At 39.5% G+C, this 25,514-nt stretch overlaps 1 protein-coding gene across 1 annotated transcript in view; it reads right to left on the bottom strand.

Annotated features, from left to right (window-relative positions):
• Positions 1–25,257, bottom strand: part of LOC124147410 (alanine--glyoxylate aminotransferase 2, mitochondrial-like) — a 54,139-nt gene extending 28,882 nt beyond the window's left edge. Inside the window, exon 1 of the mRNA XM_048397408.1 lies at positions 25,059–25,257. Coding sequence (XP_048253365.1) covers positions 25,059–25,122 — 64 coding nt within the window. The 5' untranslated portion in view covers positions 25,123–25,257. The remainder of the gene's footprint in view (positions 1–25,058) is intronic.
• Positions 25,258–25,514: the final 257 nt, after the last annotated feature.

Raw genomic sequence — 25,514 nt, 5'->3', positions numbered from 1 at the left:
GAGGAGATAGTATTTGAAGACAGGTACCCAAAAAACCCTGTGAAAACCTTGAATCCAATATGGCAGCAACTAAAAAAGATATCCAAAATCGGCTAACAGAGTTTGATGTGATATGTATGGAGACAGTACTCGGAAAGTTTGGATGCATTTCATGCATTGGATTCAGAGGAGATAGGATTTGAAGACAGGTACCCCCAAAACCCTGTAAAAACTTTGAATCCAATATGGCTGCCAAACCACGTGACCAATGACCCAGATCAAAGAACAGAAAATGTTCAGCACCCGAAGCAGCAGACATGTGTAAAGTTTGAAAGTAATCGGACAAGCGGTTGCGGAGCAATAAGGCGAAATATATCTTCAAAAAATACTTGTTTTTCAGTTATCTGCCCTTGGCCATAGGGCCTACGGCCTTGGAATTTTTGTGGTATTTGCTACCTAACAACCTGCACACACACAAAAAAATTGAACAAAATCGAGTCAGTGGTTAAACTGCTATCTCTGGAACAAAAAACGGCGGAATAATAAATAATAATAATAATAATAATAATAAATAATAAATCGAACGATTACAATAGGGCTCTACAGCCTTTCGGCTTGGAGCCCTAATAATAATAATTAAAGCTGCTAGCAGCAATGGCGGGCTCCAAGTAACACTGTGCACAAACGTCCATGTTCGAATCCTCAAAGGGTTTCCTTGAACCAAATCAGTCAAATGTAGGCACCACTTGCAGGGTATCGTCGCAAGGAAATTGGCGTGTGCCAGGGTGTCCAGGTCTGTTCTAAAACCATTTCCGACCTCGAACATGTTCGAATCAATAAAGGGTTTGCTTGTACCAAGTCTGTCAAAAGATGTCACCGGAAATCGCCGCTACGAAATTGATCAAATATTAGCACCAAGCGGTGTTACTTTTAGCATACAACTAAAAACAATAAATGAGATGCATATGGCACACTAACTTCATGTAAACTTGCAATAGTTTCTGTAGAGAACCTTACAAGATATGATCTTTAAAACAAAATTTCGTTGAAAAACATGATCAAAATCAAAATTCAATACGGCCGTAACTAAACATGAATTCCAAAATCGTCTATTTAAGTTTGATGTGTTATGCATGGAGACGATTATCAGAAAGTTTGAAAGCATTTCATGCAGTGGACTCGGAGTTGTTTGCGTTTAAAGACAGGTACCCAAAAAACACTGTGGAAACCTTGAATCCAAAATGGCTGCCAAACCACGTGACCAATGACCAAAGTCGAAGAACAAAAAATGAGGTACATATAGCACACTAACTTCATGTAAAACTATCAATAGTTTCTGTGGAGAACTTTACAAGATATGATAATTATAGTAAAATTTCGATGACAAAAAATGATCAAAATCAAAATCCAATCTGGCCGCAACTATAAAAGGTATCCAAAATCGGCTATTAACGTTTAATGTGTTATGTGTGGAGACCATTCTCAGAAAGTTTGAAAGCATTTCATGCAGTGGACTCAAAGCTGTTTGCATTTGAAGATAGGTACCCCAAAAACACTGTGAAAACCTTGAATCCAATATGGCTGCCAAACCACGTGACCAATGACCAAAGTCAAAGAACAAAAAATGTCAAGCAGCTCAAGCATCAGATACATGCAAGGTTTCAAAGTAATCGGACAAACGGTTGTGGATCAGCAGGGTAAAATATATCGTCAAAAATACTTGTTTTTCAGTTATCTGCCCATGGCCTTTGGGCCTACGGCCTTGGCTTTCTGGCGGGCACTAGTACCCAACGGTCTACAAACACACACAAAATTTGAACAGAATCGAGCCAGTGGTTATTTTGCTAGGGCAGGTACAAAAATCGGCGGAATAATAAATAATAATAATAATAATAATAAATAATAATAATAATAAATCGAACGATTACAATAGGGCTCTACAGCCTTTCGGCTTGGAGCCCTAATTAAAGCTGCAAGCAGCAATGGCGGGCTCCAAGTAACACTGTGCCCAAACGTCCATGTTCGAATCCTCAAAGGGTTTCCTTGAACCAAATCCGTCAAATGTAGGCACCACTTGCAGGGTATCGTCGCTAGGAAATTGGCGTGTGCCAGCGGGTCCAGGTCTGTTCTTAAACCATTTCCGACCTCAATCATGTTCGAATCCATAAAAGGTTTGCTTGTGCCAACTCTGTCAAAAGATAGTCACCGTAAATCGCCGCTACGAAATTGGCGTGTTCCAGGGGTGTCCCAAATATAAATCAAATATTAGCACCAAGCGGTGTTACTTTTAGCATACAACCAATAACAAAAAATGAGATACATATGGCACACTAACTTCATGTAAACTTGCAATAGTTTCTGTGGAGAACCTTACAAGATATGATCTTTAAAGCAAAATTTCGTTGAACAAAATTATCAAAATCAAAATCCAATATGGCCCTAACTAAAAAAGAATTCCGAAATCGGCTATTAAAGTTTGATGTGTTACATGTATGTATGGAGACAATTCTCAGAAAGTTTGAAAGCATTTCATGCAGTGGATTCAAAGTTGTTTGCATTTGAAGACAGGTACCCCCAAAACACTATGAAAACCTTCAATCCAATATGGCTGCCAAACCATGTGACCAATGACCAAAGTCAAAGAACAAAAAAAGTCAAGCAGCTCAAGCAGCAGATACATGCAAGGTTTCAAAGTAATCGGATAAGCGGTTGCGGAGCAATAGGGCGAAATACATCTTCAAAATATTCTGTTCTTTTAGTTATCTGCCCTTGGCTTTTAGGTCTACGTCCTTGGGTTTTTGGCGGGCACTAGTACCCGACGGTCCACATACACACACAAAATGTGAACAAAATCGAGCTTGGTTACTCTTTAACAGGCCGTAACTTCTTTGTCAGTTGGGCTCCAGTCAAACGGATTAGCGTTCTGCGTTCGTCGGGGCCCCAGGTTCCTGTCGCATTGCTGAGATAAAGTGCTAAACTTGTTTCCCACCTCGTTCATATATTCGAATCCTGAAAGGGTTTACCTGTACCAATGCCGTCAAATGTAAGGAACCTCTTGTGAGACATCACCACCACTAAATTGACATGTGCCTGGGTGTTTTAACCAATTTCCAACTTCGACCATGTTCGAATCCTCAAATGGTTTGCTTGTACCAACGCCATCAAATGTAAGGAAGCGCTTGTCAGACATCACCACATGTGTCCCAGTGTGTTCTCAATCCATGTTTGACTTCGACCATGTTCGAATCCGCATATGGTTTGCTTGTACCAACGTCGTCAAATGTAATAAACCGCTTGTGAGACATCACCACATGTGTCCCAGTGTGTTCTTAACCCATGTCCGACTACGACCATGTTCGAATCTCCAAATGGTTTGGTTGTACCAACGCCATCAAATGTAATAAACCGCTTGTGAGACATCACCACATGTGTCCCAGTGTGTTCTTAACCCATGTTTGACTTCGACCATGTTCGAATCCGCATATGGTTTGCTTGTACCAACTCCGTCAAAAGATAGTCACCGTTTTCAGGACATTGCCGCTACCAAATTGGCGTGTGCCACAGTTTCCCAGAGTGTACTAAACCAATTTCCAACCTCCATATTCTAATCCGCAAATGGTTTGCTTTTAACAAGGCCGTCAAAAATAAGGTACCATAGCAATTGGCAATTGAAAAATGAAGAACCAAGTCAGCGAGTCTGACCACCCGATCCGATTAGTCGCCTCCTGTGACAAGCATAGTTGCCTCTTGAGACAAGCATCGGTTGAAAAAGGCCAATTCTAATCCTGGTCGTCAAGGGTAGTACACATAATACTGAACAAGACTGTGGAGAACGCTTGCAAAGCCAGTGAATGGGGGTGTTTGGTAGATTTATGAGGCGCTTCCTTCAGTATTTGTACTCAAGTCTGATTTTTAACTTAAATCAAATAATACTACACCAAGCAGTGGTGCTTTCAGTATGCAACCCAGAACAAAATGAGCTACATATAGTCTCAAAGCTTCATGCAAACTTTCAATAGTTTCTGTTAAGAACCTTACAAGTTATGATCTTAAAAGTAACATTTCGGTGAAAAAAATGATCAAAATCAAAATCCAATATGACCGCAACTAAAAAAGATATCCAAAAACGGCTATGCTTATTTGTTGTGTTCTGTATGGAGACAATTCTCAGAAAGTTTGAAAGCATTTCATGCAGTGGATTCAGAGGAGATAGTATTTGAAGACAGGTACCCCCAAAACCCTGTGAAAACCTTGAATCCAATATGGCTGCCAAACCACGTGATCAATGACCAAAGTCAAAGAACAAAAAATATCAAAGAACTAAAGCAGCAGATACATGCAAGGTTTCAAAGTAATCGGATAAGCGGTTGCGGAGCAATAGGGCGAAATACATCTTCAAAAAATACTTGTTTTTCAGTTATCTGCCCTTTGCCTTTCGGCCTACGCCCTAGGGTTTTTGGCGGGCACTAGTACCCAACGGTCTACAAACACCCACAAAATTTGAACAAAATCGAGCTGGTGGTTATTTTGCTAGGGCAGGTACAAAAATCGGCGGAATAATAAATAATAATAATAATAATAAAATATAGCTGCAAAGCAGCAATGGCGGGCTCCAAGCTATACTGTGCACAAACGTCCATGTTCGAATCCTCAAAGGGTTTCCTTGTACCAAATCCCTCAAATGTAGGCACCACTTGTAGGGTATCGTCGCTATGTAATTGTCGTGTGCCGGGGTGTCCAAGTCTGTTCTTACCCCATTTCCGACCTCGGACATGTTCGAATCCATTAAGGGTTTGCTTGTACCAATTCCGTAACAAAATAGTCACCGGAAATCGCCACAACGAAATTGGCGTGTTCGAGGGGTGTCCCAAATATTAATCAAATATTACCACCAAAGGGGTTACTTTTAGCATGCAACCAAGAACAAAACAATAAGATGCATATGGCACACTAACTTCATGAAAACTTTCAATAGTTTCTGTGGGGAACCTTACAAGATATGATCTTTAAAGTAAAGTTTCGGTGAAAAAAATGATCAAAATCAAAATCCAATAGGTCCGTCGATTTAAAAGATATCCAAAATCGTCTAACAGAGTTTGAGGTGCTATGTATGGAGACCATTCTCAGAAAGTGTGAAAACATTTCATGCAATGGATTCAGAGGAGTATGCATTTAAAGACAGGTACCCAAAAGACAATGTGAAAACCTTGAATCCAATATGGCTGCCAAACCACGTGACCAATGACCAAAGTCAAAGAACATCAAATGTCACGCACCCAAAGCAGCAGACACATCTAAAGTTTGAAAGTAATTGGACAAGCGGTTGCGAAGCAATAGGGAAAATATAGCTTTTAAAATTGCTTATTTTTCAGTTATCTGCCCTTGGTCTTTGGGCCTACGGCCTTGGAATTTAGGTGGTATCTGGTACGTAAGTATCTGGATACACATACAAAATTTGAATGGAATCGAGGCAGTGGTTATTATGCTAGCTCTGGTACAAAAATCGGCGGAATAATAATAATATTAAATCGAACGATAGCACTGGGACTCTTCAGCTTTTCGGCTTGGTGACTCTTAACCAGACTGTAACTTCTTTGTCAGTTGAGCTCCAGTCAAATGGATGAGCGTTCTGAGTTCGTCAGGGTTTATGTCGTATTGCTGAGATAAAGTGCTAAACCTTTTTCCGACCTCGTCCATGTTCGAATCCTCAAATGGTTTGCCTGTACCAACGCCGTCAAATGTAATGAACCGCTTGTCAGACATCACCACGTGTGTCCCAGTGTGTTCTTAACCCATGTTTGACTTCGACCATGTTCGAATCCTCAAATTGTTTGCCTGTACCAACGCCGTCAAATGTAATGAACCGCTTGTCAGACATCACCACGTGTGTCCCAGTGTGTTCTTAACCCATGTTTGACTTCGACCATGTTCGAATCCTCAAATGGTTTGCCTGTACCAACGCCGTCAAATGTAATGAACCGCTTGTCAGACATCACCACATGTGTCCCAGTGTGTTCTTAACCCATGTTTGACTTCAACCATGTTCGAATCCTCAAATGGTTTGCCTGTACCAACGCCGTCAAATGTAATGAACCGCTTGTCAGACATCACCACATGTGTCCCAGTGTGTTCTTAACCCATGTTTGACTTCAACCATGTTCGAATCCTCAAATGGTTTGCCTGTACCAACGCCGTTAAATGTAATGAACCGCTTGTGAGACATCCCCACATATGTCCCAGTGTGTTCTTAACCCATTTCCGACCATGAATCCTCATGTTCGAATCCTCAAAGGGTTTGCTTGTACCAACTCCGTCAAAAGATAGTCACCGTTTGCAGGACATCACCTCTACGAAATTGGTGTGTGCCAGAGTTAACCAGAGTTTTCTAAACCCATTTACCAAAGGGAAATAATCCTGAGTTTTCTGAGCGATGTTTTCGGTATTTTGTCAATATTACCACCAAGCGGTGTTACTTTTAGCATGCAGCCAAGAACAAAAGATGAGATACATGTGCCTGACTAACTTCATGTAAACTTTCAATAGTTTCTGTGGAGAACCTTACAAGATGTGATCTTTATATAAAGGAAAAATTCGGTGAAAGAAATCATCAAAATCAAAATCAAACAGAGCCGTCACTAAGACAGATATCCCAAAACGGCTAACAGAGTTTGGTGTGTTATGTATGGAGACAATTCTCAGAAAGTTTGAAAGCATTTCATGCAGTGGATTCAGAGGAGATAGTATTTGAAGACAGGTACCCAAAAAACCCTGTGAAAACCTTGAATCCAATATGGCAGCAACTACAAAAGATATCCAAAATCGGCTAACAGAGTTTGATGTGACATGTATGGAGACAGTACTCAGAAAGTTTGGATGCATTTCATGCATTGGATTCAGAGGAGATAGGATTTGAAGACAGGTACCCCCAAAACCCTGTAAAAACTTTGAATCCAATATGGCTGCCAAACCACGTGACCAGTGGCCAAGATCAAAGAACAGAAAATGTTAAGCACCCTAAACAGCAGACATGTGTAAAGTTTGAAAGTAATCAGACAAGCGGTTGCGGAGCAATAAGGCGAAATATATCTTCAAAAAATACTTGTTTTTCAGTTATCTGCCCTTGGCCATTGGGCCTACGGCCTTGGAATTTTTGTGGTATCTGGTACCTAACAACTTGCACACACACACAAAATTAGAACAAAATCGAGCCAGTGGTTAAACTGCTATCTCTGGAACAAAAAACGGCGGAATAATAAATAATAATAAATAATAAATCGAACGATTACAATAGGGCTCTACAGCCTTTCGGCTTGGAGCCCTAATTAAAGCTGCAAGCAGCAATGGCGGGCTCCAAGTAACAGTGTGCACAGTGCACATCCATGTTCGAATCCTCAAAGGGTTTCCTTGAACCAAATCCGTCAAATGTAGGCATCACTTGCAGGGTATCGCCGCTACAAAATTGGCGTGTGCCAGGGTGTACAGGTCTGTTCTAAAACCATTTACGACCTCGAACATGTTCGAATCCATAAAGGGTGTGCTTGTACCAATTCTGTCAAAAGATAGTCAACGGAAATCGTCGCTACGAAATTTGCGTGTTCCAGGGGTGTCCCAAATATTAATCAAATATTACCACCAAGCGGTGTTACTTTTAGCATACAACCATGAACAAAAAACGAGATGCATATGACACACTAACTTCATGTAAACTTGCAATAGTTTCTGTCAACAACCTTACACGATATGATCTTTAAAGTAAAATTTCGGTGAAAAAAATGATCAAAATCAAAATCCAATAGGTCCGTCGATTTAAAAGATATCCAAAATCGTCTACCAGAGTTTGATGTGCTATGTATGGAGACCATTCTCAGAAAGTGTGAAAACATTTCATGCAATGGATTCAGAAGAGTATGCATTTAAAGACAGGTACCCAAAAGACAATGTGAAAACCTTGAATCCAATATGGCTGCCAAACCACGTTACCAATGACCAAAGTCAGAGAACATCAAATGTCAAGCACCCAAAGCAGCAGACACATCTAAAGTTTGAAAGTAATTGGACAAGCGGTTGCGAAGCAATAGGGCAAAATATAGCTTTTAAAATTGCTTATTTTTCAGTTATCTGCCCTTGGTCTTTGGGCCTATGGCCTTGGAATTTGTGTGGTATCTGGTACGTAAGTATCTGGATACACATACAAAATTTGAATGGAATCGAGGCAGTGGTTATTATGCTAGCTCTGGTACAAAAATCGGCGGAATAATAATAATATTAAATCGAACGATAGCACTGGGACATTTCAGCTTTTCGGCTTGGTGACTCTGAACCAGACTGTAACTTCTTTGTCAGTTGGGCTCCAGTCAAATGGATGAGCGTTCTGAGTTCGTCAGGGCCCCGGGTTTATGTCGTATTGCTGAGATAAAGTGCTAAACCTGTTTCCGACCTCGTCCATGTTCGAATCCTCAAATGGTTTGCCTGTACCAACGCCGTCAAATGTAATGAACCGCTTGTCAGACATCACCACGTGTGTCCCAGTGTGTTCTTAACCGATGTTTGACTTCGACCATGTTCGAATCCTCAAATGGTTTGCCTGTACCAACGCCGTCAAATGTAATGAACCGCTTGTCAGACATCACCACATATGTCCCAGTGTGTTCTTAACCCATGTTTGACTTTGACCATGTTCGAATCCTCAAATGGTTTGCCTGTACCAACGCCGTCAAATGTAATGAACCGCTTGTCACACATCACCACATGTGTCCCAGTGTGTTCTTAACCCATGTCCGACTACGACCATGTTCGAATCTCCAAATGGTTTGGTTGTACCAACGCCATCAAATGTAATAAACCGCTTGTGAGACATCACCACATGTGTCCCAGTGTGTTCTTAACCCATGTTTGACTTCGACCATGTTCGAATCCGCATATGGTTTGCTTGTACCAACTCCGTCAAAAGATAGTCACCGTTTTCAGGACATTGCCGCTACCAAATTGGCGTGTGCCACAGTTTCCCAGAGTGTACTAAACCAATTTCCAACCTCCATATTCTAATCCGCAAATGGTTTGCTTTTAACAAGGCCGTCAAAAATAAGGTACCATAGCAATTGGCAATTGAAAAATGAAGAACCAAGTCAGCGAGTCTGACCACCCGATCCGATTAGTCGCCTCCTGTGACAAGCATAGTTGCCTCTTGAGACAAGCATCGGTTGAAAAAGGCCAATTCTAATCCTGGTCGTCAAGGGTAGTACACATAATACTGAACAAGACTGTGGAGAACGCTTGCAAAGCCAGTGAATGGGGGTGTTTGGTAGATTTATGAGGCGCTTCCTTCAGTATTTGTACTCAAGTCTGATTTTTAACTTAAATCAAATAATACTACACCAAGCAGTGGTGCTTTCAGTATGCAACCCAGAACAAAATGAGCTACATATAGTCTCAAAGCTTCATGCAAACTTTCAATAGTTTCTGTTAAGAACCTTACAAGTTATGATCTTAAAAGTAACATTTCGGTGAAAAAAATGATCAAAATCAAAATCCAATATGACCGCAACTAAAAAAGATATCCAAAAACGGCTATGCTTATTTGTTGTGTTCTGTATGGAGACAATTCTCAGAAAGTTTGAAAGCATTTCATGCAGTGGATTCAGAGGAGATAGTATTTGAAGACAGGTACCCCCAAAACCCTGTGAAAACCTTGAATCCAATATGGCTGCCAAACCACGTGATCAATGACCAAAGTCAAAGAACAAAAAATATCAAAGAACTAAAGCAGCAGATACATGCAAGGTTTCAAAGTAATCGAATAAGCGGTTGCGGAGCAATAGGGCGAAATACATCTTCAAAAAATACTTGTTTTTCAGTTATCTGCCCTTGGCCTTTCGGCCTACGCCCTAGGGTTTTTGGCGGGCACTAGTACCCAACGGTCTACGAACACCCACAAAATTTGAACAAAATCGAGCCGGTGGTTATTTTGCTAGGGCAGGTACAAAAATCGGCGGAATAATAAATAATAATAATAATAATAAATAATAATTAAAGCTGCAAGCAGCAATGGCGGGCTCCAAGTAACACTGTGCCCAAACGTCCATGTTCGAATCCTCAAAGGGTTTCCTTGAACCAAATCAGTCAAATGTAGTCACCACTTGCAGGGTATTGTCGCAAGGAAATTGGCGTGTGCCAGGGTGTCCACGTCTGTTCTAAAACCATTTCCGACCTCGAACATGTTCGAATACATAAAGGGTTTGCTTGTACCAACTCTGTCAAAAGATGTCACCGGAAATCGCCGCTACGAAATTGATCAAATATTACCACCAAGCGGTGTTACTTTTAGCATACAACTAAAAACAATAAATGAGATGCATATGGCACACTAACTTCATGTAAACTTGCAATAGTTTCTGTAGAGAACCTTACAAGATATGATCTTTAAAACAAAATTTCGTTGAAAAAAATGATCAAAATCAAAATTCAATACGGCCGTAACTAAACATGAATTCCAAAATCGTCTATTTAAGTTTGATGTGTTATGCATGGAGAAGAATATCAGAAAGTTTGAAAGCATTTCATGCAGTGGACTCGGAGTTGTTTGCGTTTAAAGACAGGTGCCCAAAAAACACTGTGGAAACCTTGAATCCAAAATGGCTGCCAAACCACGTGACCAATGACCAAAGTCGAAGAACAAAAAATGAGGTACATATAGCACACTAACTTCATGTAAAACTATCAATAGTTTCTGTGGAGAACTTTACAAGATATGATATTTATAGTAAAATTTCGATGACAAAAAATGATCAAAATCAAAATCCAATCTGGCCGCAACTATAAAAGATATCCAAAATCGGCTATTAACGTTTAATGTGTTATGTGTGGAGACCATTCTCAGAAAGTTTGAAAGCATTTCATGCAGTGGACTCAAAGTTGTTTGCATTTGAAGACAGGTACCCAAAAAACACTGTGAAAACCTTGAATCCAATATGGCTGCCAAACCACGTGACCAATGACCAAAGTCAAAGAACAAAAAATGTCAAGCAGCTCAAGCAGCAGATGCATGCAAGGTTTCAAAGTAATCGGATAAGCGGTTGCGGAGCAATAGGGTGGAATACATCTTCAAAATATTGTGTTCTTTTAGTTATCTGCCCTTGGCCTTTGGGCCTACAGCCTTGGGTTTTTCGCGGGCACTAGTACCCACCGGTCCACATACACACACAAAACTTGAACAAAATCGAGCCAGTGGTTATTTTTCTAGCTCTGGTACAAAAATCAACGGAATAATAATAATATTAAATCAAACGCTAACACTGGGACTCTTCAGCCTTTCGGCTTGGTGACTCTTTAACAGGCTGTATAACTTCTTTGTCAGTTGGGCTCCAGTCAAACGGATTATGTCTGCGTTCGTCCAGGCCCCGGGTTCCTGTCGCATTGCTGAGATAAAGTGCTAAACCTGTTACCCACCTCGTTCATATATACGAACCCTCAAAGGGTTTACCTGTACCAACGCCGTCAAATGTAAAGAACCTCTTGTGAGACATCACCACTACTAAATTGACATGTGCCTGGGTGCCCCAGGATGTTTTAACCAATTTCCAACTTCGACCATGTTCGAATCCTCAAATGGTTTGCTTGTACCAACGCCATCAAATGTAATGAACCGCTGGTGAGACATCACCACATGTGTCCCAGTGTGTTCTTAACCCACGTTTGACTTCGACCATGTTCGAATCCCCAAATGGTTTGGTTGTACCAACGCCTTTAAATGTAATAAACCGCTTGTGAGACATCATGACATGTGTACCAGTGTGTTCTTAACCCATGTTTGACTTCGACCATGTTCGAGTCCCGAAATGGTTTGCTTGTACCAACGCCGTTAAATGTAATAAACCGCTTGTGAGACATCATGACATGTGTCCCAGTGCATTCTTAACCAATGTTTGACTTCGACCATGTTCGAATCCGCACATGGTTTGCTTGTACCAACTCCATCAAAAGATAGTCCATGTTTGCAGGACATTGCCGCTACCAAATTGGCGTGTGCCACAGTTTCCCAGAGTGGACTAAATGCCGACCTCCATATTCTAATCTGCAAATGGTTTGCAAATGGTGTGCTTTTAACAACGCTGTTAAAAATAAGGTACCGTAGCAATTGGCAATTGAGAAATGAAGAATCAAGTCAGCAAGTCTGATCACCCAATCCCATCAGTCGCCTCCTGTGACAAGCATAGTTGCCTCTTGAGACAAGCATCGGTTGAAAAAGGCCAATTCTAACTCTGGTCGTCAAGGGTAGTACACATAATATTGAACAAGGCTGTGGAGAACGCTAGGGTATCTGCAAAGCCAGTGAATGGGGGTTTATAGTAGATTTATGAGGCGCTTCCTTCAGTATTTGTACTTGGGTGAAAAAAATTATCAAAATCAAAATCAAATATGGCCGCAACTACAAAAGATATCAAAAAACGGCTATGCTAATTTGTTGTGTTCTGTATGGAGACAATTTTCAGAAAGTTTGAAATCATTTCATGCAGGGGATTCAGAGAAGATAGTATTTGAAGACAGGTGCCCAAAAAACCCTGTCAAAACCTTGAATCCAATATGGCTGCCAAACCACGTGACCAATGACCAAAGTCAAAGAACAAAAATTATCAAGAAACTGCAGCAGTAGATACATGCAAGGTTTGAAAGTAAACGGGCAAACGGTTGTAGAGCAACAGGGCAAAATATATCGTCAAAAAATACTTGTTTTTCAGTTATCTGCCCTTGGCCTTTGGGCCTACGGCCTTGGCTTTCTGGCGGGCACTAGTACCCAACGGTCTACAAACACACACAAAATTTGAACAAAATCGAGCTAGTGGTTATTTTGCTAGGGCAGGTACAAAAATCGGCGGAATAATAAATAATAATAATAAATAATAATAATAATAATAAATCGAACGATTACAATAGGGCTCTACAGCCTTTCGGCTTGGAGCCCTAATAATAATAAATCGAACGATTACAATAGGGCTCTACAGCCTTTCGGCTTGGAGCCCTAATAATAATAATAATAAATCGAACGATTACAATAGGGCTCTACAGCCTTTCGGCTTGGAGCCCTAATAATATATTTTTTGCCAACAAACTAATACCATTTACAACAGTCGCTATTTCATGTCATCACTCTAAATATATTGAATTACGAACTTAAAAAACATACATTGTCGAAATTTGATAACTGCAGATTGTTGTCTCCTGCATGCCAACGAAGTGAACAGATGATGGTGGTAAACATGCCTCCTAAACAATCTGTAATTGTCCTCGCGAATAATTCCCCATCAAGTCAACAATGAACAGAAATACATTAATATTAGTGTAATTTGTTCTTAAGTAGAACAGAAGTGTAAGTTGAATGTAATGTTAATACTAATGCTAATATTTTTAAATACATGTATTCGCAGTGGAATAATTAATGTTTGAAAATAGGATATATCTATAAAATCTAGTAATATTACTTGCAACATTATTTGAGTCACAAGTACCAAAAATCAAATACAGTTTCCACACTGTGTGAATATGAAATATATGAAAATTAGCAAAATCTCATCACACGCCAAAAATTCTCATTGCTTTTGGACCAGGGGAGATTTTCTCTCATAGGTAAACATTTCCAGGATAATCCCTGTAACTGTTGAGTTAAGTGAAATATCTCCGTGGAGCTGTCAATTTCTGTTTTCCTTTCAAGTGATAAAGAGTGATGTGAGCAATGAGTGATGTGATGCAACGAGTGTAGGGCTGCAACGGTTCACCAACACTTCGATTCGGTTCGATGCTCGATTATTTCCATTCGATTCGATTCATTAGTCTAATAATATACAATGATTCATGTATAATATGCATAAATAAGTAACAAAATGTGTAATTACTTTAACTTTTTTATTGAACAGTGCAACACTGTGCACCAACAGGACTCATCACCTCAGACTGTGAGGTCAATCAGGTCATCAGGGATGATCATGTTTTTGGATAAAAACACAAGCATGTCCACATTGTGACTACTGAGGGAAGCCCTTTGAGCAGTCACAACATCCTGGCTGTTGAAAAGACCCTCACACTAGCTACACTTGAGCCCAAAGCTTAGATTTTAGATGACTTGGGGCTTGTGACAGCACGTCGTCTGCCATGCTTTCAAAGGGAGGTCACTCTATTCTATTTTCGTTTTCAAGTGGCAGTCGTCAAAAGTTTCAAACAAATGCATTTTTGGACATTTTCACTTCGTCGATATGAAGTCTTTTAATTTTTTTCGCCAATGAGGTAGGTTATTTTTGTTAATTTTAAATTTATTACAAAAATTGGAATGAACCGAATTGAAATCTAGACATTGTAGATCAAAGATCGAATCGAGACGACAAGTACCGGTTTCTCGGTGCACCGAACCGAACCGAACCGAACCGAACGAGTGATGTGATGTAACGGGTGCAGTGAGTGAGTGAGTGAGTGAGTGAGTGAATGAATGAATGAATGCTGCATCGCTCGCCATATGCACAGCGGTTACATAACTTATTCACTCAGGACACTAATCAATAATGTCTGTTGGTTACTCTCTAATTAGGCGATAAACCTGAGTTCTGAAATTTGAGGCTGTCTAACTGCAGATTAGATTATTTTACTTGGAACCCAGCACTGAAGTGTGAGGTTTGAAATGCATCGAGAAGAGGTATCGTTACATGCATCAATGAGTAGGCTCTCGACAGATCGATGTTTTCATACACAAGGTTTTTTGTTTGTAAAGTTTTGAGGTATTGAATAGAGTTAGATACCTGAACTTGACGAATCAGGATCAAACATTCTTCAGTGTCATGGTAGAATAAATATTACACAACACATAAGGCCATCAAACTACGTAAGTCAATCATAAACTTAAATCCTGACAAAATCTACATTAACGAAATGTAATAAAACATATGTATGTATCAGATTAATTTAATGAAAAGTCAATATAACAACAATCAAAATACCCCCAAGGTGAGACATATCAAAATGTGTCAAGTTTCATTCAAGATATCAAGTTTTTGTGAGGCCAACCCAAGCGTAAGAAATCTTGTCAGCATGTTGCTATAAACCTATTAAGGTTGACAGTCATGCGTACACACATGAGTAAACATCTAATTTATTGAGCCGATTTAAAAACTCTCTCTTGCATCAGTACACACTGAATGCACAACATCTTTTCACAATAGAGAAGATTTAAAAAAAATATTTAAATGTTTTACAGGTATATTTTTCTTAAACTGATGAGGGAGGACAAATATGTAATGTAATCTATGTAATTAATGCTCCCTACAGGGAAGAAATGATTACTCCCTCGCATGTACCATGGCACGGCAAATACATCCATCAGTCACACTGTCTCTCATTGCTTCTTCCTAGGACATCGAGAGATTGAACAAACAATGTAACAATATACATCTTTTAAATGTCTCACCTGAAATTGAAGAACTGAGTTTTGTTCGCGATGAAACACTAGTTTATTACAACATATCATCAAGATGAAGTGTCAGTGAGGGAGAAGAGAAACACTGACTTTGTGGGAAATTAAAACACTTTAAATGAGCAATAAAATGCCGGATGCACAGATTCTAAGGTTACATCAACACCAGAGAAAAAATTTGTAAACGAGGTGAGGTGAAGTTTAGTGGGGTTTAATGTCCCGTTCAACATTATTGCAATTCTTGAGCGAAATGGATGCGTATGTGTGAGTGTGTTTGTGCGTGTACGTGTGTGAACGTGTGAGCGCACCTGTAGGTACTGTAGGTACTGGTCTGGTTTTGTTGTGCCAGCCCACTGATACACAACCAAGAAGTCCACCCCACCACCATTCAATGACCAAAACCTGTGCCACATATTAGGGTCAGGACAAAAGCCTATCACACTGACCAGGCTGACAAGAGTTCATAATATTTATCTATCGACCATGAACTGTTGTGATATTGTGGCTGGTGTGAGACTGGAAAGGACATTCTTGGAGGTGGAGGTCAGGGGATTTGAGTGTAAGTATAATCATGATGTGTCAGGCCTTTGTTTGCCGAGAACAGCTGTTGATAAGTACTATGTAAACATATCACTGATCAAGTCAATAATAAAGTAGGTTTCTTACTGGAACAAGAACACTTCTGTGTTGATTTAAAACCTAGGCTTTCCCCTTGAACGAGGTTTTACATTTTTCCAGGGGGCTCCGCTCTTCTCGAGATGGAGGCTTTACATATTCACCCAAAACGGTGGAGTGTTTCAACTAACTTATGAACCATCTACTTGCAAGACATACCAGAAACAATAAGAAAACATCGGCATACCTTATACAGAAGGTGCGATACAAAACGAAATGCGCAGATCTCACAATTCAAATGAAAAACTCTCTCTGAGCAGGTATCACTTGATTTATAAACCCCGCAAAAGTAGTGAATTCATAAATATTCGACAGAGTGTTGCTGATATCCATACAAAAATGAATGTCATTACTGCATGGATTGGGAGTGATTTGTGTGGAAAGAATGAGGTACTGCAGAAATTTGGTGAAAAGATGGAAAAGTTGCAAAAACACGACCCATGAGAGCCTGGTCCCGAAACACACCAACATGACATGCATGTGCAACATCACTTGGGCTGTAAAAATGTTGGGGTTTTATTTCATAATCTTACAGCAAGTGAACAGCGAAAACATGCCACGACTGACGGAAGCCCAACACGACAACGCGAGAATTGTCTTCAGCTGCAGCCAGGTATTTCCATGTAGCACCAAGCACCATTACAAGACTGTGGAACGGTTATCAGACACACAGGACAACACGGGACCTTCCAGATCTGGACGACCATGTATCACGACTAGAGAACAGGACAATAACATGAAAGAACCACCACTGCCACCTCTACAACTATGGCAATACCAGGATTGCGAAGGATATCAGCCCAGACAGTGAGGAACCATTTACGCACTAAAGGTATTTGCACTAGACGACCAGTTCGAGGTGTCATTTTGATGGACCTGCATAGTCGGCTGGAACGTCAATGATGTGAAGGTCAGAGTATGGCCACAACTGCGATGGAGACAAGTTTGGTTGACTGACGAGTCATGTTTTATGCTTTGCCTTGTGGATGGTAGACGTTGTTTTAACAGGCGTCGCAGGGAACGTTAGGCACGAAACTGCATACAGGAAGTGGACAGATTTGCTGGTGGTAGCGTGATGTTGTGGTCAGCCATCTCCTACACTGGTAGAACAGTGAAGATTCTCCTACACTAGAATAACAACATCTAGGTCCTGCCATGGCCCTCCAGGTCTCCAGGCTTAAGCCAATGAACATTAATAGGATGCACAGGATCAACGACTGCAAGCACGTCAGCATCAACCACAGAACCTAAGACAGCACTGCAGGCAGAGTTGGTGAATATTCCCCAAGCCACAATTCAGGATCTGATTGCTTCCATGGGACGACGATGCCAGTCAGTTTTGGACTTTCATGGTGGCCATACAAGAAATTGAGAACAGATGACCTTCACCTTGAAAATCTGTTCCATGTGTGCCATATGGAACCTGGGTACATGGTAATGATGTGTGCCAGTATTGAACAATCAATTACCATCTGTTGGTAACAGACATCTGTTTGACTTTATTTCCATGACACAAAATATACATCTAAAATCACTTTTGCATTTTCTTTTTAGCAGCGTATATATGTCAAGGCCATCTATCTGCCATATCATATGACCTTGATATTTCTTTATTCATTTCGCACTGTAGGCCATCGGCCCATTGTACATTTAGATAGTCACGTCCACAATGGACATTAACAAGCTTCTCATATTCATGGCATGGAATATATATGAGAGGTTTTTCATGACTTCAGCATGGCATGATGACAACAGTATGTTAAATTTATGTAATGTAGGATGGACATGATATTTTCCCGGAATATATTTGTTTCTAAGATTGTTATATGTTTTACAAATTAAAAGAAAATGGAATTCGTTTTCGATAAGACCAATGTTACAAAGTCTTTGGTCTCTTGGGACATTATGATATCTCCCCACTCCAATATGGAGTGTATGAGAACTACAACCATAGCGGGAAAGTGCAGTACGGCATTTATCAATATTGATATTTAGAAGATACAGTTCAGCACAAAAAATTAATTTAAATAAAAAATAGGTATGCATTTTCTGACTACTAGCAATATCTGAATGCCATTCTTGTTCATGCATATATTTAAATCGTGATACGAATTCAAAAAGAAATGGTTTTGGATAAGAAACTGATTGGTTTTCCCAAACATAGCCGAAACCAAATTAATATAAGGCATTTGTAACCTTGGATACCCAATTAATCTTGCCATTTACAGCTTCTTTATTCAACAGATAATAGCTCTTTCTTGGGTAACGACTATCAGGTAATGTGACTATCAGATTACTATAGTAACCACTATAATACAACACTTATATGCTGAATTCTACCATGAATTTGGAATTTACTCGATTCTGATTGGTCAATCAGAGGCTATTAAATCACAATAAACCCCCTCTGATTGAAACAGTTGGTTTGACGGCCGCATCACCGCGGAAGCTAATATTCATAGAATAGTACTATTTTCAGTCAGTGTCGGTAGGCATATTTAAATAATTATATCTGTAATTACAGGTTACAAAATGCACAGACGCGGTTACTACAATATTCAAAGGATGTGTGGCAATACATTTCGTGCAGAAAACACGATAGAAATCTACACAGGGAATGATTTTACGTTTTGGAGACAGAGAGCTTGGAATTTGGGCGCTTTTCTATATACCACTGTGACGTCATTTCTTTCGCGTCACAATGAGCGATATGACGTCATAATGGTGACACGCGATGTAGAGCGAAAGCCTTGCAAAGCTTGCTTTGTTGTCTCTAGGGATGCCCACCTCATGTTAGCTTACCAAGTTGCCGTGCTTATATGCTTTCAATGCCTGTCATATGTTAGAGTGAAGTATTACGATGTAAACAAACTGCTTGAGTATATACGGCACCATAATTTGTTCGGTGATTCCGTAATTCAGATCGATGTCCCACTCAAAACACTGAACTCAACCCATGCCGCTTCACTCAGTATATTTGCTAACACCAAAGAGTTCGCATTTTATTTAGTCATGGTAGAATGGAGATAAACATACTGTGTTTTCAATGTAGAGCTAGGTTACCTGTAGATTTAACCGCGCTAAATTTAACATTTGAAACCTCAAGCTGCGCGTTCGGTTCCAAATTCAATTTATCTCCTAAATATACAAAGGATATCGACCGCACTCGCCTTTTACAACATGATCGGGTGTCGAAGACTTAGCGCCTAAAAATTGTTTGCATGATAATAAATGGATCTGTTCAATTTCTTTGTATTTATTAAAGCCCCAAATTTCAGCTCCATGTAACAATATTGGTGCTACTTTGGTATCAAATATCTTGACAAATACTTTATAATCAAATGGTTCTACATTCCTGATTGATTTTAAATACCAAACAATACTTTTTTGGCCTGAAGTGCAGCATTGCATACATGGTTAGACCAATTTACAGTTTTTGAGAATGAAACACCCAAATATTTATAAGAACAAATCTAATGAAATCTAACATCTCCATAATACCATTTTTCATTTTTGGACAACATTCCTCCCTTACTGAACACCATTACTTTAGTTTTGTCAAAGTTAATAGTTAATGAATATCTATGGCAAAAATCTTTAAGAACATCAATGCGCTTCTTTAGGCCAAATACAGTATCATCAATTAGAGTTACATCGTCCGCAAACAATAATAAAATCTTTTGAAGAAGTTCTGGATGGAACTGGATTCCTGATTCACATTTGGATTCAATTTCTAGAGCCAAGTCATTAATGAACATATTAAACAGAAAGGGGCTTAGTAAACACCTTGGCGGACCCTAACATTACACGGAAAAAAATCTGAAAGTTGGTTTTCATATTTAACGCAGGAGGTAAGATATTTATAAATAGATTGGATATTTTTATACAACTTTGGCAAGACTCCATGTAGTTTAATACGCGCCATAATTTTGATCTATCAATAGAGTCAAAAGCCTTGGAGAAGTCTACAAAAAGTGTATACACTTTACTTCTCTTTTTACCTAAATATCGCTGAATGATTGATTGCAATATCAAAATATTGTAGAGTAGCCCCGACGAAAGCCAGCCTGGGATTCGACAAATTTATCACATGATTCACCCCAAAATTGTAATCTCTTATTTAATATGTTAGTGTAGACTTTATTTAAAGCACTCAGTATTGTTATACCTCTGTAGTTGGTTGGTATTTTAGTATCACCCTTGTTGTGGAGGGGAACAATAACTCCATGTGTCCACATAGAAGGAAAGTATGCAGTATCAAACATTGCATTAAATATTAACGTCAAGATTGGACAAAGTATATCCTAGCATATTTAAACATTTCAGTTATAAATTTATCTGCACCAGCTGATTTACCATATTTTTAAACACAGCAGAAGGATGGTGACAGGTAGAGTGCATGTTCATGTTGGTTGTACTACTAGGCCTCAAAGTTGCGACTAAAACGGTAGCCAGTGCGACCTAAATTTCTGTTTGTCTACTGTCTAAAGCTCAGAAGTGAAGTGAAATTGGGCTTAACATCACATCCAAGATTATTGAACTTGTCTTGCGACGTGCATGCACGTGTGCGTGCGTGCGCGTGTGTGTGCTAGTTCGGACTAATGCCAATTTGTTGTGCTAGCTCACCGAGATACCATACTGCATTTTTACGTGAATACCCCACTCAGACACAGTACACTGACTCTAAGCCGACCAGTCCTTGTGTTAGCCCCTTTATGCCGAGCGCCAGACAGGGTAACAACAAGTTCCATCTTTCAGCGTCTTTTAACGCGGCCAGGGATCGAACCCCCGGACCTTCCGCTCTACCACTAGACCATGGAGGCGGTCCCAAAACTCAGAGGAAGCCAAATGACTACCTCAAAAAATATCTTGTGGTGACATTTGGTGCTATACATCTGTAGACACAAAAATAAATAACAGCTGATATTTGAAAACACGTCGGGTAATAATTGTACTAGCAAATGACTCCTTCTAAAGTCGACAATAAACCAAAATACATAAACATTAATGTAATTAGTATTTTATTTTAGCACACGATGCTCATTTGATAAGCAAGGATATACCTATATAATCTGGTAACATAAATTGTGCAGCATTTGGTTTCAAATGTTAATTTTAGTGCAGCAGAATAGAAGGGGTATACTATTGCCTTGTGACTACAGTGGAATCTGTCCAATTCAGACTCGGGTTGGGACTGGTAAAAAAGTCTGGTTTACGGCAAGATCTGGATTACACAGAGTACAAAATGTTGGACTTACCATATTTGCTGCAATAAGCGCCCAGGGCGCTCTCAAAATAAGAAATAGTGGGCTCTTATTAGAGTATTATTTTTGGTGAAAAAAAGTTCAAAGATTGTAAATTTAGTGGTTTATGCCGAAAGCCTGAAATGTTTATATACGACAGATATATTTTTCCAGAATTTAATTGCCCATAACTAAGGGTGCATATAACACGAGTGCGTATTATACACAAATAAATAAGTCATGTGCACATTGGTCAATCTGAAGGGGTGCTATTTGGGATTGTTCACAAGCCAATATATTAGTAAATATCGCCGTGGGCGCTTATTAGAGCGGGGCGTTTATTACGTCGAATACGGTAAGCCAAAAGATATATATCTGAGATAGTCTGCTTACTGATGCCATACACGTGAGTAAACTAGCCTGACGTAACTCGACCCAAAAAGTATGAGAATATGTACTTTACAAAACAAAGTGTTATCCCAAATATAACATTTGTTATAAATAATGTTTTCATTATGACAGTTCATTGTCAAGTTATCAGGGTTACTTATGCCTGACAATGACCTGTGGACTGTATGTTGTTTATCAAAGGTTATTTATTTGTATTTTTGTGAACCAAATAACTTACATTTTAGGAGGGGCAGATGCAATATCTTTAATTGAAATAGTTGTAAACTAGTGTGTAATATTATAATAGGTCAACAGACGTCCGGGTTTTTTTTAATGTGATTAGTTGTATGTAAGTACAGTCATGTGCGGGGAAGTATACGGGAAACGTTAAATTTGTGGCATGTATGTCGACATGTTGGTTTATTTGAAATTTCAAGCCACGCATTTACGGAAACAAAACATACAAATCATGTGCGTCGAATGTTGATGCTATTCTTTTCCAGCAATAAGAGATACTTCAAAATCGTCTTTATGTAGTTAATTGATGCATCTGACCGTTTCTGGTCATTAGCGGACATTATTAAACCATTCATGTGTAATCCGATGTCCTTTTTTCCTCAAGGACTAATTTTCTGATTTTCACGGTGCATACAAAAGAAAAACTGTGCACCGGAGATCGTAAATAACAGCATAATAAAAATTATGTTCTGAATATGCTTATTCATGAACAACGACGACATCTCAATTTAAATGTAATATGGCTGAATTCCATATTCTACATACCACACTTTTGATTGTTTGGATGCTCATGTTCACTTGAAATATTTGGAATAGTTATATTTCGTATTTTGAATTAACCCAGTGCCCCGTGTGTTTTTTTTAATCAGTGCACCGCACATAACCACATGTGAAACGTTTGGTAGCAAAGTCAAAGCAAAATCGGAGTAGTGTGTCAGCGAATTTGCATCAAGGCTGTAGTATTTTTCAACCGTTTAATGGAATTCAATGTACAGCCGTAGTTCTAGTCACTCATATATTTTGTGTCCCATAGCTCAAATCTATTTGCATCTGTACCGTGTTCCACTGACCTCGATAATCTGTTGGATGAAGGCACAGCTCTCTACAGCCACAAAGTTAACACCGAAGGCTATGAGGAGTATTTAGGTCATAATCAGTTCCCAGCAGCCACTGCCTCAAGGGATATTGTCTACATAACAGATCAGTTTTATGGCTCCGTCACAGGTGCTCCAAATATTGAAGCAGGGAAAACAAATTTCATAGAATCATTTCAAAAAGCAATATTGATATCCCTGTCACTTTTGGTAACTTTTAATGATGTCTCCATTGCAGTTTTTACGGATTTCGATTCGTATGCATTATTTGACTGTCATCAGCGGAATGGTCTTGGTCAGATTGATCCGAATGGACAAGCGGTTTTACTTCTGTTTAGTAGTATGGATGAATTGTCATGTTACATCTTAACAGTATATATATCAGGCGACTATGCTTGTCGTAAGAGGCGTCGATCCCAATTGCGTCGATCGATGCTCATGATATTACAGGCACTGGATTGTCTGGTCCAGACTTGATTATTTACAGAATGCTGTAATATAGCTGGGATATTACTGAGTGCGGCGTTAAACGACAAACCAATCAATCATCATCATATGAACTCAAACCAGTCATTGTTACAAGTAAACCACATTCCACAACAGTTACTGACACTGGATAAAAAACAGTATATAGAAAAAAACCAAGTAACTCAACTCATCATGATCACAATTACTATTCTTTGAAAGAAAGAAATACAAAAAAAACTGACCAAAAAACGTAAAACAAGAGACGAGGAATCTCCGTTATTGATTAGTCCCGGTATTGAAATGTTCTCCAACTACGTGATAATATTTTGAGTATGTGCATCTGTGGTTGTGACAAAAAGACCTTATCTAGTATGACTTTTTTGCCATATGGAGCCCTTAGTATTTTCATTTACATTATTATAACCAAATGCTAAGTGTAAAGAGAATGTGATCTATTTTTTGAGTATGTGCATCTGCCAATGTTGTTGGCAGTTTTGATACTATTTCCACATGTTTACATTTGTGCCAGAAATTGCTTCGATTTCCTTCGATCTACTTTTTAAATAAAGACCCAGGTAAGAATAGGTCTTCAGCAACCTATGCTTGCCGTAAGAGGCGACGAACAGGATTGGGTAGTCAGGCTTGCCGATTTGGTCGATGCATAACATCATATTCCAATTGCGTATTTCTATGCTCTTGGTGTCAATCACTGGATGATCTGGTCCAGACTGGATTATTTACAGACCTCTGTCATATGGCTGGAATAATGCTGAGTGCGGCGTTAAACAAGAAACTATTTTTAAATAGACCTACCCTATGCAAATGTATCAACTGTATTGCCCCAAACTCAAAATAAATAATATTTTTTTCCACAACAGCGTTGTGTTATTTGTGGTTAATATAATTATGCTCCATCATGCCTTTCAGTAACATCATAATTATGCGTTTGTGAGGCATCACATATGGCGGGGAACTTTGATGCTTAGTCTGTCTTACAGACCCTGATACAAATATATATCAAATACAGCCCATGCAAGTCTATAATGTTTGGTAAGTGTAGATCACTGCAGTATCTGAAAATGAAGAGAGTCACTGGGCTCCTTTTTATTATATTTTTATTAAGATAACTGAACAACTGTTTTTTTATGTACGATATGTTCATTTCAGAGACTAGATTTTAGTCTATTTGATGCTCTGCATCAATGTTTTCTTGTATATATGTCACATGCGACAGGCTTGACCAGAGGCGGTCATCCGTCAGGCTCGTCTCCCTACTCCCGCGTATGTCATTCCTCCCCGAGAACCCAACACCACCCGTCTGCAGAACCCCACCCCACCCCACTGGGCCACACCCTCACGCTCCCTCCTACAGGACCCCACGCATGTGATATACATAACCAGCAGCAATAGGCCTGACCCCAACCCCACCCCCCAACCCGACCCAAACTGAGCAGGAAGCAAGTAACATACTTAACTTTGAAGTTTATCTACAGTTACAACATGTACAGTTGAACGCGTTGAACATGTTGAACACAAACTCAACACATGGCATTGGTTACATACAAGTACAACGAATGACAAAAAAGAACTGGGTGACATATAAATACTATCAGTACGCTAAAAAATCGTCCGATGTCCCGTGAACCATGACCTGACCTCGTCATGTAATCAGCTGGAAATGCAGATTTCGACTGACCTAAAGTCGAACCTCGACACTTGAAGCAGTTCATGTATGCTTACCATATTTCACATGCGACTTGGCAAATTGCTGACTCCTAATTATGTTTCTTCCCAGACTCGCCATCTTGCAGTTTCGACCGATCAGCTGCTGAGTTTGTTGTGGCTAACGGGAATGGTTGGTTCAATCCGCCTACAGCTGCCTTTACCCTTGGATGACAAGGACGCTCATTGGACAGGGCTGTCGTGGTGGCGAATCAGAGGCATTTGTCTTTGTGACGTGACCGTGTTGAGAAATCAGTGAATAATTGTATACTTATCGTTTTCTTTGACCTACATTTGTTGCAATGTCTTTGTGTCACTTTCTGATAATCTAAAGGATTCTGGACTGGATACATGCGTATACATATGCATATATATATATATAGCATTATAACATAAGTCCCTACAGAAACTCCTTAATAATAATAATAATAACAATAAAGTAGTATAGGTAATGGGGGTTCTGGACCACTTCCA

The sequence above is a fragment of the Haliotis rufescens genome, unplaced genomic scaffold (genome assembly GCF_023055435.1).
Source record: "Haliotis rufescens isolate VD_foot unplaced genomic scaffold, xgHalRufe1.0.p SCAF_17, whole genome shotgun sequence".
In the NCBI taxonomy this organism is placed as follows: Eukaryota; Metazoa; Mollusca; class Gastropoda; order Lepetellida; family Haliotidae; genus Haliotis; species Haliotis rufescens.
The sequence above is the reverse complement of the archived record's forward strand: the minus strand, read 5'-3'. Positions and strand labels throughout refer to the sequence as shown.